Genomic DNA, 15,526 nt, shown 5'->3' with positions numbered 1-15,526 from the left:
TGAGGCACTGGTAAACCTGCCAAAACTCCCTGGACAGGAAGAATCTCAGACACATGACTGGAAAGTGTCCTCTCAACAACGCGACAGGGAACAGACTGACCTGAGACGAGGGTCCTGGAGTGAGAACACCACCTAGAGGACAAGATATTCAGGTTTCAGTGCTTCAGTGTAGCAAACCCACCATGGGGTGTCACCATTCAACAGCACATTTACACTGATTTCAGACTCAGCAGCAACGAAGATGATTTAATGCATGTTCCTATTAAATGACTAAGAACACATTAAACCAAACTAATCAAGTAACTTTGGAGCACATGAATAAGAGATTATTTACACAATAAAGAATTGTTGCTGTTGTTTTAGGAGCCATAGTACCACTATTAAGATAAGACCCCAACATTAAGTTACTTTATTTATTTATATTTATGACATTTTGGATATAAATCTGTTTGGTGAGATTCCACATCTCAGTTTATGAGAAATGTGTGCAAATGTCTATGTCTATATTGAGTTCATCCCACCTTTGAAATTCTATTGGATCTCAGTTGACATTTAGTTTTGGAATCTAATCACCATCCCAAATATTTATGTTGATATTTTATGATTTTTTTGAGCTTTTATCCTTGGAGTTGGGATGTAATCCATCTGGGGCAGATTTTCTAAAGAGTATTAGGTGACACTGTGAAGGTTTCACCAAGTACCCCGTAATGATAAATCAGTGCCAGTGGGGACATCTTTTTTTTTTTTTCAAATTGGTCACGGTATAAAATCATAAACAGTAACTCAAAGTGTTGCAGGTTTGGTCTCAGCAGCTGCTGGTCATTGACCCTGCAGTCTGAAACACCATGCCATGTGTCACCGCCCCGCCCCCGGAGCAACTGCCTGCACTTGATCCAGTCTGTAAGACAGCAGCTGCTGTTAACTCTGAGTACCAAGGGGCACTGGCCACAAGTATCTCTCTAGATCAGCTACTGGGAAAAACAAAATCTTTTGAATTATTTAAGATTAAGGCCTACTTATCACAATGCATTGCCTGAAAAGACTAAAGACAACCAACCCGGGAATCTTGCAACTATTTAAAAATGCAGGAATCGCCACCAGAGTTGGAGCTGACAGCATTGTTTTGTCCAAGACGCAGCAAGTTGTTTCTCTCCCCTCTTGGGTTGCAGCATCACTTCACACCCACAGAGCCTCTCACCAGAAGAGTGATGCGGAACAAGGACAATCCAAGTAGGTCACAAGAGGCCACCTCTCTGACATCAATATTACTATTTATCCATTTAAACTCAGCAATACAAATATTGTGGTATATGTCGTATTGCAATTACATTTTGACAAATACCGCAAATCTGATAGGACCCATCGTTTTAGCCTGAATTGTCATTCTAGCATTTCATATTCAAATGTTCATGTGTCTTTTGTTGGAGTTTATATCAAACAAGCATTGTCTTAGAATTTGCATTCAAATACAACAAGGATATAGAATTTCAACATATATGGATTTTGATGAAGGTTTTTTTTTTAGGTCTAAGTGTCTGATAGTTTTTTTTCCTTACATTGTAATGAATTAACTGAAAACCATTTGTCAAAGAATACATATTTACGTCAAGATGTGGTGTGTCATAACAACTGCTGTATGAATCTAATCACAGTTCCTATTTTTGACATCTTTGGCAACTAAACTTTGCTTTGTACTCTTGGGAGGAAATATACTTGGTAGCTTTTAAATCAGTTGTTTCATATTCTGATTAATGCACTTACCAGTTGGGTGAGCTGGGTGAGAATCTGCTGCAGTTGCCCAGCAACCGTGCAACAAGAAGTCTCCAAACCAACAATAAAACACAATTTGCTCAATTAATTTTTTTTTATGTTCACACTGACTAGTGATAAAATCTAATGATGATATTGTATTGATTATTGGGTTAGTTTTGTTACACTGAGACAGGGCCAGGAAAGCCTCGTTTTTTTGGCTCCATGCCAAACTAAGCTAAAAAAATTTCTAATTTGTTGAAGCTTGCCAGATTCCAGCATAATGTTACAGACAAACGTGGTACAGCCGTTACTGTCCAACATTTACTGTTCATTTACATCAACAAAGCGTTAAGTATATCTCTCAAAATGTAAAGATACGATTTTAAAATGGCAATTTTAAAGTAAGTTGATTTCCAGGTTTTGCTTTTAATATTAAGAAACTGAATTTAATTTACTCACAACAGGTATGAGAATGTTTTATTCTGCCATTGTCGTCTCTTCTTATCATTCAACACAGAAAAGACTAATGTACAGTAAAGTAAGAGAAAGTCTTACGATAGGAAATTAACGCACGTTTCAAAATACACTGCATGGCATTATACAAAGACCCAAGCAAGAAGTGAGAAAGACATACTGATGGACCTTGCCTTGAGGAGTACTTGTTCTTATTTGATACTTAGCAGTGGTTGTAATTTTTAAATTATATTCCCGTTCATTTTAAATGGAGGTGCTGCACTTTGTAATTCCCTACATTTGACTAGGTGCTCTGCAGTATCAGTTCAATGAAATCACTTTCGCCAAGTGACTGTAATGAAAAATGATTTATTAAAACGTATTAAAATTAAAAGTTAATACACTCCCATGTAACCATTTTTCTTTTTGTGCTCACTGGATGTCAGGCATAATCTCAAATGTTAATGTCAGTATTAAAGTAAGGAACCATTAGTATTTTTGTTTTTTTGTATTTTTGTAATACATTTGGTTGGTCCACCTTTACAACTATGACCACGACTTTCTCTTGAGTATAGACTGCAGTACTTTGTCCACCTCTGACCTTATACAGGAATTATTTATGTGATTTTGTACAACGTACCAAACTTGATAAGAAGAGCTAGGTCAGTTGCTGGACAATTGCCCGGTTTTTCACAACTGGCTCATGCAAACAAACACTGGCTGACTTGATTCTTACATCAAGGCCTTCACAGAGTAAATGGTCAAAGTGTATTGTGTGTGTTATTTTGTTTTGACAGAAATAGGTTGATGTCCAGTATGGAGGACCTACTTTTCTACACCATCACTGAGGGCCAAGAGTTGATCCCCCTCTCACAGTTCATCTCTGTGAGTCAACAACCCATTCACACTTCCTCTTGCACGGCATGGACTGTTTGTTTTGACTTTCTCTGACATGTGTGGACATGTACACAAACACACTTTCTCCCACAGCATTATTTTATTTACTAAACACACCCCTGACAGTAGTTAAATCAACCTTTTAGACTTTCATAAAAGATCACGGTAAGAATTAGCAGCGAGGGAAGGAGCATCTCCAGCTGAACACAGTGTCAAGTTTAAAAGGTGTTTATGGGCTTCTTATGTAATAGGACTAAATATAGAAGGTGCGACTCTGGGAAAATCCACTTCAGAAAACAACCTGGATCTTTCTAATTTTTATATTCAATAACAGATTTTTTTTTTTTTAATGATTTTATGTTTTGAAGGGATTACAACTTAATTATATTAAAATCCTTTCATTTAAGTACAACCTAAGGGCTTGGATTAGACTAAACCAGCAACCAATACACTGGAACACATGCAACTGGAACAATGTCATGAGATTCTTTGAACCCGGGCCACGATTCATATGTTCAGCGTTGCACGGTGTGCGTTCTCAAAAAAATGTGCAGCACATTCAGCAGAGTCTGGTGCCTTTGGCGAATGATAACAAACTGATTACTGCAAAATATCTCTGCCTCAGTTAGCTTTACGTGATGTCCGTCTTTTAGGCAGTTGCGTTAGAAAGGTGGACATCTGCTGACCTTGGTCTCTATGGTAACTCAATAGCTTTAAAATGGAACACGCGCTTAAGAGAAAGGACATGTGTCAACACGAATTGTGTGTTGTTACGCCACGGTTGACTGGATGTGTTTGTAGAAGTATATGGGGCAGAGCATGTGTAAGCGGACAAAGTATAACAGGTCTCAAAGACACATATTTACAGGATAGGAAACCACTGCACCAGCACAACTAATAGGGATTTCTGAAAGCAACGGAAATCAGCTGATTGCAGAAGTAGTACAAACAGGAGAATTACCTCACACATATCTTGTACTTTCAATTAACATATTTTAATAGAAAAATTAGAAATCTTATACCTCTCCTCTCTTATGTAACTGGAAATTCCCTCCTAAGAAATTGAAATTAGGGCCTTGGCCATAATCAGTTGAAATGATTTTATTTAAATCATTTTACTTATTAATAAATGTGTGTCAATTACATTTAATGACTGGGCAAAAAAAATAGTTACCTTTTGCTATAATAGCATATCCATGTATAGATGGACACATGTAACTGCTTAAATTTGCTCTAAAATTTGATGGGTTCCTCCTCAGCCCATGCCCCACCATTGTCCATAATTATTGAAAATCAGCCACAAGGCAAACCAATAGATGGAAAAAATAACAAAAAATATTTGAGACATGAAAATTTCTGTGAAGGTTCTTGGTTATTCAGGTAAATTTAAAGTTTTCATATTAGAAACAAGGAATATTTTTAACAGATCCTGCTGGTCAGTTTTCAAGTTACGGTGTTTATTTTGTTACTTAGAATCATGGCATATCCCAAAACCCTAACCCAAAACACATATAGTTTCAAAAGAACCGTCCATGTCTGTGTTAGAGAACCCACACGCTTGTCACAAATGTACTTGGGTGCATATAAAACCTGCTTAAGACCACCTTTTGAAGCAGACCCATCTATGGTTCACACTAATGAAACTGTGCTTTGGGATCAAGTGTATTTAGATTCAGGCCTGCGTTCCTGATCTGAATCCTCTTTGAAAGTGACTGCTTGGACAACCTTGAGATTCCTGATTCCCCTGATTCATCTGAAAAGCTTCCTCAGCTCTACCAGGCTGGTTGGGGTTGTCCTTCATTCAAACAGTTGTGGGGTCCTACCACTTGAGAGTCATTGGGGTCACCTGAAATGACCTGCATGACGGCCATGTGGGTCAACGGCTCTTGTGACCTCATAGACTCTGAAGAAGAGGTTAAGTGCCAGTGACTCTGAATCATCATCTGCATCTAAGTGGGTTAGATAAGCCAATCCAATTGTTTACATCAAGAATTTAGAGATATGGCTACAGGAGTTAATCTTTTTACGATAAATTCCTCTGACAGGTCTTTTTATTTGTTTGTTTTTCCAAGGTTGTCAGTTTAATATCATATAAATCAAAGAAAATAAGCGAATTGCTAAAAACTAGAAGCTGAGTGGATTTGTTTTGAAAGCATCTCAATGTACAGTTTTCACAGATTTGAAAACTGTCAAATCAATTGTGTGTCTGTACATGCAAATATGTATTTAAACGGTCATTGAGATGCTTCAATGTCTGACATAATGTTCTGCTAGACGGCAGCTTTGATTTTATATTCCACTTGTAAATGTAAAATTTCTCACACATAAACATAGTGACACAATCAGTTCAGGGATAACAAAATAACAACCCTACAATAAGTGCAGACACAGTATGAGCGCTGCCAAACTGTACCTTCTTCTTTTTCTGCCCTGAGGCTAAGAATCACTTGCAGACAAACACTAACAACAGCAGAAGAGAGCTCACAGCAGTGTATTTGCTCTGTTAGTGGCAGAATCGTTATACCATGAGGTGACTCAAAAACGCTGCAGCCTCTCTGGTTAAGAGGGTCAAACTGTAAATACAGTATCCTCAAAATAGAAACATGCTTCATGCAGTGACTGTTAACTTGATGTGTGACTTACACATTCCAGTGATCTTGTCAATGCATGCATTTCTTCCTCTGTCACATGTTGGCAGCCTACTTACGTATATACTTGTTTGACAAAATTGGCATTACAGAATGATCACAGTGCCTGTCATCCGTTAGTGTTTTACAAATATATTTTTGTATTTCTTCCCTTGTGCCTTAATTTGCCCAAGCTTTCCTTGTTTTTTTCTTTTTCCAGGCTTTGAAAAAAAACGGTTTGTTGACGACTGACCCTCGGCTGCGTGACTGTGTCCGTCAGATGCGACAATCTACACGTGACTCTATAGGGCCAGTCATGATGGATAAGAAGCTCTTCAGACGGTATGAAGCACTTTGTTTATTTATGGATGCACTGTAAACTGCACAGTTCTTTAGAAAGAAGCAATCAGCCTCTAGCACTGTGTGCAATATGAGGAGAAAACCCTCAGTTTTCTCTTTAATAAGCAATCATTTGTATCAACTCTATATAATCAAAGCTATCTCATGTGAATTTTACGTGCTTAAAAGTAAATCCATTTTTTTATTTCCAAAGACAAGCATGAAGTAAAAATAAGAATAGAAAATATCTAATCTCCTACGTAAGATACGATTAACTTTCTCTCAGGGTTATGCAAATGAAGAGATCAGTGGCTCGTGCTATTTCAGACCGCGAGACAGACAGAGGCAGGTGTTTAATAGCTGACAACTGCTATGAGCCAAATTCACGTGCATACATGCAAGATGAAGCGGGACAGAGAACAAGAAGACACTACAGCCACCAGGGCTCTAAATAAAAGGACATCGTTCTGGTTGAGCTCAGGAGTGCGCAAATTACATCAGTCAACTCAGCTGATCTGTGAGAGCTCCAGCAGGCTGCTGTCCAGACAGTATCACTTCCTAACTGAGATGTAATTGAATTGCCAGTTCATCCTCAGGACAGTGTGGGTGTCTGAAACCTAACTGGTCCTATGTAGCCAGTTTTCTTGAATTTGTGAGGATATCTTTTTCTGAAGAACACTGAAGAGCTCACTATGAATATGCTATGAGAAACAGAGAGAGCTATCTCCTCTTTTTTTTAGGAAATGACCTATATGAATAATTCACACTCTCCCCACTCTCTTCTCCTGGTGTCCCAAACCTCACGCTAGCAACTCATTGGATTAGCAATGGCTGCCAGACCAGATATTTTGGTTCGACCAGCTGTGACAGAATGTGCAGACATACCTTTCCTTGAGAGCACACGACGCTGCTGACCAATTATAGAAACGACAATCTATTACAGCCCTGGGAATCAGCTGATCCAGGGCAAGCCTGTTTGTTTACCATTTTGGTATTTGGTATTTATTGGCCTTGCTGCAGGTCACTTTGAATCTGATGTGGAAAAAATGTAGAAAGTCCATTAAAGAGTTCAGTATTTCAATTAAATTGAAATTGATCAGCCTATCAGTCAGATATACAAACATTTCTCAGAAGTCACTCTGGCTGAGAGCCCAGTGGGTGAGCCAAAAAAGCTTAACTTCAAGAGAACATTTATGAAGCTTTCCTCAATACCAAAGAGGTAAAGTGATCACCAAAATGAAAAGTTTACAATGGTGTTGATTTGTTTGTTGGTTAGCAGGATTAGATTAAAAACTATGAGACAAGTGGAGGATGTAGTGTGGGAGCAAGAAAGGAAGAATCTGTTAAGTCTAGGGATAAGATAAAGAAATATTGCATTTTTCATGTTAAGCTGAGTAGTTTGGAGTATGTAAATGAATAAAACAGCATAATAACAGATGCCTCGTAAAGAGGAGACATTGAGTGGGGGTAATAAAGTTTGCAATAAAAACACTACAAAATTTGGTAATTAGACTTGCTCATATAATTTTCTTATGTTATAGAAGATAGGATGGGTGTAGGAGTGTAGGTACAGGGTTGGAGGTGGATTTGCATGGAGGCAATCCCTCACATGGATTGGGTGAAGGGGATGTGCTGTGCAATCTTAAATCTGAAAGAAACCGACATCATGATATCTAAAGACTGGCAGGAGGGAATGAGAGGCACACAGGCTGGTCATCTGAGTGAGGTCAGAATTATGAATGAACTGGATGTGTGAGATTAGACAAGCAGAATGTAGTGAGAATTCCCAGAAGAAGGTAAATAAAGTCCCTGAAATACTTGGTTGACCCAAATCCCCCCAAAAAGCACATTTTCTTCTTTACCTGGAGGTATCCAGTCAAGACTCCAGCCTTCACCCTAATACAACAGACATGTATTGAGTGTAATTATTTGTTCTGAAAGTGACCTCATGTGTGAATAATAAAATTAAAGATGGTTGATTCCACTTAGCTGCTTCAGCCTCCTGTGCAGGCTGGGTCACACTGTCATGACTTACTAGGACACCTCAATTGTACAGAGACATTGTTAATGTCATTAGACATGCCTGTGATTTTCATAGCACGACAAGCCTGCTGCAAAAAGTCTTTCCGCTGGCGGTTTCATTCCAGGACTTAAGTAGAAAGCAATTGTGAAAAGTTAAAAAAAAAATAATGTAAAAATTTATGTCTTTGTAGTTTGAAGAAAACCATTTTAAATAATAGCCTCTAAAACTGATTAGCCTTTGACAAATTTTGAAAATCCTAGTGTGCATTTGTGTCTGTTTTCAACATTTATAACTCTGTGGAGTATTAATTATAGTTCTACACTAACTGCAGCATCTGTCTTTGGAACTGCCTCCAACCCTCCTGCAGGTGTGTGGGCAACAACATCATGCTGCTGACTAAGGCTTTCAGAAAAAAGTTCATCATCCCAGACTTTGAAGTGTTTGCTCAGCAGATCGATAAGATGTATGACAGTGCACAAAAGCAGGAGGGAGGACAAGTAAGTAGCAGACCAATCAGGGAACACACACATCAGGCATCCAGGGTTCATTTATTACAGTAAACTCTTGTCTATATGCAGGTGGCTGATTACATTCCTCAGCTTGCTAAATTCTGCCCTGATCTGTGGGGTGCATCTCTGTGCACAATTGATGGACAAAGGTAACATGTTCATACGTGTTTCCATTCTAAAATCCTCCATCGTTGTGTGCTGTCTCACTAACACTCCTCTGTTTCTTTTTGTTATATTTTCCATTCCATCCATGACTATTACATCATGAAGACACTCTGTGGGTGACACCAAAGTTCCCTTCTGTCTGCAGTCATGTGTGAAGCCTTTGGAGTACGCCATCGCCGTGCACGAGCTCAACAGCGATCATGTGCACCGATTTGTCGGCAAAGAGCCCAGTGGATTCAAGTTCAACAAATTATCATTGAATGAGGAAGGTAAACAAACATAATACAGACAATTACCCCAGATCTTCTGTAAAAAAAAAAACAACAACAAACAAAACTTAAAAGTAAAACTATTTCCCCACTCTGTAATATTGTGAGTAATTCTGATAATTAATAAGTTGGTCAGTAACTTAGTTTGAGCAAAGGAAGTGCAACAACAACATGAACTGTCAAATGGGCTTTTAGCCAAATGATTATATCACCTGACCTTTGTAGCTATTATACACCCCCCCCCCCCAAAAAAAAGCAAACAGGATTCCAGTTTATTAACTGATGTAACTCTGAGGTGATGAAATTTCCCCTCTGATCGCAGCAGTTTATTGCGCTTGTGGTTTGGAGGGGTAAATTAGTGATAACATGTTCTCATTTCTTGTGTCAGATAAACCACACAACCCGATGGTGAATGCAGGGGCTATCGTCATCAGCTCTTTAATAAAGGTAAAAATCTGCAGGCTTTAATTTTAAAAGGCTTACACACAGCTGGGTGAAGCACAGGGCCCTCATAAACATGATGAAATATATTTTTCAAAACAAGATATGCGTCTGGTTTCCGCTGATGTCTACCTTTTACCAGCACAAAGGAGGTACTGGGATGACCTACATATGTCTGTCTGTCAGCAGGATATTTAAAAGCTAATGAATTTTGATTGAATTTGGTGAAAAGACAGATAATAATTTATGGAACAAGGCCTTTTTTGATAAAATGATTGAAAACGTTGAGAAATTTGATTTTGATTAAAATTGTTGAAGCGTTTTTATTTAGCGGGATGGATATTAAGCTTGAAGAGATGGTATGGATTGTGTTCTGGATCAATCATCAATGATCGGATCATTCTGGGTCCTGCTTTTTGAGGCTATGTTAAAGCAAAACAGAGACAAAATAGAAAACACTGATTGTGTCCTCCAAAGGATGTAATATTTTGGCAGTTGGGAAGAAAATTTATGAATGGATTGAGATTCTTTATATTCTGTATGAATGTAGTGCTTTCTAGTTTGTCTTCATTTACCTTTAACAGAGCCTGAAAATGAAGGATATTTTGCAGGAAACAACTCAAAAGTACAGCTTGATACAAAAAAGAAGGTTGCAGTATTTTCTCTGGCATTGTGTTTAATTTCAGAAAATTTCTTATTCTATGAATGTCATAAACCTTTTATATTTTTTGGGTGAAGAACAGAAAACTCAACCCTGAAGCATGACATCAGTAACAGCTATCAGATTTATTAGCTGGTCACTGGGTGCCAGTAGAAACTGGACTATGACCATCATCGTCTGATTGACCAGCCGTCAAACTTATCTGTGAGCACAACCATATATGGCGTGTGTGTGTGTGTTTTTCCTGGAGTCCACAGCTGACTGAAGAAATGCTTTGGGCCTCTTATCACATGTGGGCCAATTTCAGCAGTGAGGGAGGGACAGTGTTTGGGACAGCAGGGGCGTGTGTTTCCTTCTGGCCAATTACAGCCGCCACAACAGAAGGTGTGTGTTAGCCACCCCTGCCTGTGTATGCGTGGGGCAATATTGGGTGAGCATAGTTTGTATACAGTAAATGTGAATAATTTATAAACATAATCTGGACTTGCTTATTTGGAAGGAAAAGGCTTAAAGTACAAAGTTTTTACTTTTTGCAATATTCATGCCTCAGAGGGAGCAGATGTACCTCTAAAAAACATGTCACAAATGTACACTTATATATACAATTATATTTGTATGAAAAAGTACTAGTTGGCATTTGGGAGAGCAACAGAGTGACAGTATTTTAAAGGACAATCGACTTCATTGGCAACAAAGTTAAACTTCAGGTCATCCTCCAACTCACATAAATATTTGACCTTTATGGGTGTAGGAATATAAAAAGTGAATGTAACAACACTCCAAGTATGGAAACTTGACCAGTTGGCAATGATCCTTGAGTGAACTGTGAAATTCAAGCATGGTTGTAAAAAAGCCACCAGGCAAAAGTGTGTATCTGGGCACATGGGCTGACAGCCACCAAGTCATCATGTGAATGTCATACCTACGCCCACCTAAGGGTGGGCTTAAAACTGTGCCTTGTGGTCAAAATACTCAAACACTGCCATCTGTAGGGACGGACTGACTGTTGGTATGAAAAACCTGGTATTAACATTTAGTATTTTTTCCCCCCTTTTCTCTTGACAGCTTGACTCAAATAAAGCTGAGAGGTTTGATTATGTAAGTAAATGCTTTTCACCATCCTTTTTTAAAATTTCTATTTAATGCTTTGCCTCCTCCTTAAATCTTCTGCAAATATGATGTTTCAGGTAATGGATTTCTTGAAACGCATGGCTGGCACAGAGTATGTGGGGTTCAGCAATGCAACGTGAGTATAAGAGGAAATGCAAACTAATCATGCTCATGAAATGCAGCTCTTTATCTGTAGTATGTTATTGCAGGTTCCAGTCAGAGAGGGAGACGGGTGACAGGAATTACGCGATTGGTTATTACCTCAAAGAAAAAAAGGTGACTTCTTTGTGTTTTGTGTTAAATCACAGAAAATTTCTTTTTTTTTTTTTTTTTTATTATGCCCTGAATCTGATCTGAGACTATTGCTCTTGCAGTGTTTCCCTGACAATGCAGACATGACTGCAGCCCTTGACTTCTACTTTCAGGTATATTTAGTATTCTGTGGGTGAAACTCGAGTAAAATATCTTTGGCAGTGTAGTTGATCACCCAGCACATAAACCACCATAAAAACCACAACTTTCCAGTTTTACATTCCAGATTTAAATGGATTGAACTGAAAGCTGTGGTCCAATTCTAAAAATCTTCTGTGGCCCAACTATAACCTTTTAATCACATCAAAAATTACTTGACGCTACAATAAATATTCTCAGCGTCTTGTTTCTAGATGGTGGCGTACTTTGCTTCAATGTCACAGACAATCACTGGATTAGAGAAACAAGATTGTTGCATAGTTTTGTTTCCCAGTAGGAGTCAAGTTAGCTGTTTCCAATCTTAATGCTTCAGTAAGCTAACCAGTTTCTATGGATAATTGTATTCAAAATTCCTGATCTTCTCTTCTAACTTTTGTCTCTTTTCCTTCAGAATGTTTTACATGCTTCCTCAATTCCAACAGTTTTGATGTTCTCCTTCATCACAGTTGTGCTCCATCGAGATCACCTGTGAGTCAGGAAGTGTCATGGCTGCCACGCTAGCCAATGGGGGTATATGTCCAATCACAGGGGATCGTGTGCTGAGCGCTGAAGCTGTTAGAAACACCCTGAGTCTCATGCATTCCTGTGGAATGTACGACTTCTCTGGACAATTTGCCTTCCATGTGAGTCACCAGGGAAATGTTGTTGAAAGCGATGATGTTAGCTGCATTAGTAGCCATGTTTCACCATTTGCTCTTGTTCAGGTGGGCTTGCCTGCTAAATCTGGGGTTTCGGGTGCTGTACTTCTGGTGGTCCCCAATGTCATGGGCATGATGTGTTGGTCCCCACCTTTGGATAGACTAGGAAACAGTGTGCGTGGCATTCACTTCTGCCAGGTATACAGTTACGGTTGGTATCATGTATTTGTCTGTGTCTAGGTTTTTCAAAGCTTACCTCTTATCCAACTTGTGAATCACTAGGAGCTGGTGTCATACTTTAACTTCCACAATTATGACAACTTGAGACATTTTACAAAGAAACATGACCCAAGACGAAGATCAGATGATGATCCGGTAAGTATAGAATGAACCTGTGAGTGCTGCAATGCTCAATCATAACCAAAGAAACAGTCCACCATCATAATGTTTGTTTGTTGATCCATCAGAACAAGTCAGTGGTAAACCTGATGTTTGCGGCCTTCAGTGGTGACGTCTCAGCTCTGAGGAGGTAGGTTAAATAAAGAGACGTGGCCTTTCATGTTCCGTTACAGCTCCTTCACCAAGATTTAGAGGATGGAGCTAAAGCAGAAGACAATTATTAGAGCTTTGCATAAAGAATGGAAACAGGGAATCAGAGGTCAAAGGTAAAAACCAGAAATATATATGCCTATGGCAATGATCTTGACCTTTGACCTCAAACATCTTTGTTCCTGTGGAAAAGCACAAAATTTAAAGAAATTCCCTCAAGATCTGAAAATGTAAAACATACTGTGTATGTGTGAGGTCACAGTGACTTTGACCTTTGACATCATCACATTAACATCTATAGTATGGATGGATGTACAGAATGCATGGACAACCCTATTACATTATGCTGTCGCTGACATGGAGGTGTAGAAAAAACTCTACCTGCATGTCTGAATTTCAATACATAACACAGTCTTCTAGTTTTTTAATCTGTACTAAAACAAAACATTACAAACTGCAAATTGAGGGTTATATTTGTTAGGTTAAGAGGTGGTTTGTCACAGACCTCCACACAAGCTGTCATTTTTATTCTTATCTAAACAAACAAAATATGTCATTCAAAATTGCAAAGCTACAAATGTGTTAGTTGACACACCTTTTATTTTTGGGTACTGCCAGGTTAGCTATTCTCTATGCCCTGACCTTATGTTTAGCTAAACTAATTGACATGGTGTATGATTATGTACACATATGCAAGACAATCAAGCATTTACCAGGCTCGGGTTCAAGGAAATCTAATCAAAGAGCAGGAACATGCTCACTGTTCTCCTGTATGGCTCAGTGCGCTGGACCTTCTCTATCCTCAGCATGTTCCAGCCAAACACCATCTCTAAAGAAGCTTCCGCAACACCATGGCAAAGAGATTCATGGCATGTCAGCGAATGAATAATGTTTTTTGCTGCTACCCAACTTGCTACCTAGAGTAATTCTGTACCAGATACCCCAGGAGAAAAGAAAGCGTTGGGGACCCAGAGACACTTGATGTTGAGCAGCCGGGAGAGAACACAAGACTAACTTTTGAGAAGAGGAATGGCTCCTTCTCTCTGTCACCTGATTCCCCTTCAAAGATTTAAAGACAAAGAAAATCTCTCAGAATGTTGATCTGCTCCTTAATGAGTTCATCCACTGCTTTTCTAAATATGTCAGATTTTATAGTGAGAAGCTATTAAAGTGTGTAGTCATCACATTCATGTGTGTTCCCTCTCTGTCCAGGTTTGCCCTCTCTGGTTTAAACATGGAGCAGAGCGACTACGACTCTCGCACAGCTCTCCACATTGCTGCTGCTGAAGGTTTATTAGTTCAATAATCTCTTGCTTGGATATTCAAACTAATATGACATTTATATGATAATGTTTCAGGGCTGCTTGGGAAATATGTTCATATAGATAAGAATGACTCACCAGTCTGAAGCTTTGAAGTGAAATTGCTCACTTTTTTTCCTTTAGGTCATGTAGAGGCCGTGATCTTCCTCACTGAAATATGTAAAGTGAATCCTCACATGAAAGACAGGTAGGGAATTTGAAATATATTTATCTGACATGAAATAAATGCGATGCTCCATCGACCTATGATTTCCTCTCTCAGATGGGAGAACACACCCCTAGACGACGCCATGCAGTTTGGCCACAATGTTGTTGTTTCAGTGCTGCAAGAGTACCAGTGCCTGTACGCTGACGGCGACTCAGCATCAAACACGGAGGAGCAGAAATCCCAGCTGGATACTTTGAAGAGCATCGTTTAAGCCACAAGGGATCATGAGGGTTTGTAATGAAAGATTTCATTAAGCACTTGAGAGGACTAAAATGATGTGTGAATAAATGATGTAATCTTAGACACAACAATATTCAAATATATGTAAATAATGTGGAAATTATCTTTTAGAATGTTGACAAGCTATCCAGAGCTACTATTATTTCTGCTCAGTGGAGGCAGGATAGTTCAACAAAGCACTACATCAGACACCAACAAGCAGCGTGTCGCCTGTAAACGGTGATTAATGATTTATCTAAGCTGTGACTTGTGTTGTTTTGTCCGTAATATTGTATCTAATTATTCTGCTTATTTATTTTAAAATATTGAAATATTTCTGCTTAATCAGTGCATTATTAAATCGGGGGATCCTATTTCTCCTGTTTAAAAACTTCATGCTAACTGCTTCATGAATATTCTACCTCAACAGGAGGCAGTAAGAGTCACATTTATGCCTTCAACACTGAAGTGACCGTTTCCACTGAGGCTCATAGACCAGTTCACTCGCTGCTAATACCTTCTGTTGATGTCTGATCCAGCACCTTCACTAGTGTGACGTCTTGGTAACTTGTGTGTATGAGCACAGCTGCACGTGTAGGCACACTTTAACACCAAGCAGGATAATTAAATTAATGTCACCATCAATGGCCTCAGATGGGTTTTAAGCTATACGTCTAACAACAGCTATGATCTGTGAAAATGCTATCCCTCGCCTACAAAAATGCTTATATTTTTATTTTCAGTCGTTACCTTTTACTGTAAAATCATCTCAAACAGAAGCATTTTCATTGTTTTATTCAGTGTAAAATTTAATGTAACTGTGTCGTCTCTTTAAATATTGGATCTCAATGTAAATAAAAGAAAAGTGAAATC

General features: G+C 38.7%; 1 protein-coding gene across 3 annotated transcripts; it reads left to right on the top strand.

The window, feature by feature from the left end:
* Window positions 1-902: 902 nt before the first annotated feature.
* gls2a (glutaminase 2a (liver, mitochondrial)) lies at window positions 903-15,521 on the top strand. 3 transcript variants are annotated; one of them, XR_015117864.1, is made up of 19 exons: window positions 903-1,230; window positions 3,003-3,090; window positions 5,950-6,071; window positions 8,459-8,588; window positions 8,670-8,749; window positions 8,871-9,034; window positions 9,423-9,481; window positions 11,202-11,234; window positions 11,324-11,382; window positions 11,456-11,522; window positions 11,621-11,671; window positions 12,164-12,340; window positions 12,422-12,553; window positions 12,638-12,730; window positions 12,823-12,884; window positions 14,117-14,193; window positions 14,350-14,413; window positions 14,489-14,893; window positions 15,084-15,521. XR_015117864.1 is itself a non-coding variant. In XM_086213502.1 (18 exons), exons 1-18 carry the CDS (start codon window positions 1,025-1,027, stop codon window positions 14,643-14,645), a joined length of 1,821 nt encoding a protein of 606 aa, XP_086069628.1. In that variant the 5' UTR covers window positions 903-1,024; the 3' UTR covers window positions 14,646-15,521. The 3 variants fall into 3 exon arrangements, 2 of the variants coding, with proteins under 2 accessions (XP_086069628.1, XP_086069629.1); XM_086213502.1 differs by having other exon boundaries at window positions 14,489-15,521; XM_086213503.1 differs by lacking the exon at window positions 11,621-11,671 and having other exon boundaries at window positions 14,489-15,521.
* The last annotated feature ends 5 nt before the right edge of the window (window positions 15,522-15,526 follow it).

This window comes from Aulostomus chinensis, chromosome 9 (genome assembly GCF_037954235.1).
Source record: "Aulostomus chinensis isolate RoL2024-O1b breed Wild chromosome 9, RoL_Achi_v1.0, whole genome shotgun sequence".
Lineage (NCBI taxonomy): Eukaryota > Metazoa > Chordata > Actinopteri > Syngnathiformes > Aulostomidae > Aulostomus > Aulostomus chinensis.
The sequence above is the reverse complement of the archived record's forward strand: the minus strand, read 5'-3'. Positions and strand labels throughout refer to the sequence as shown.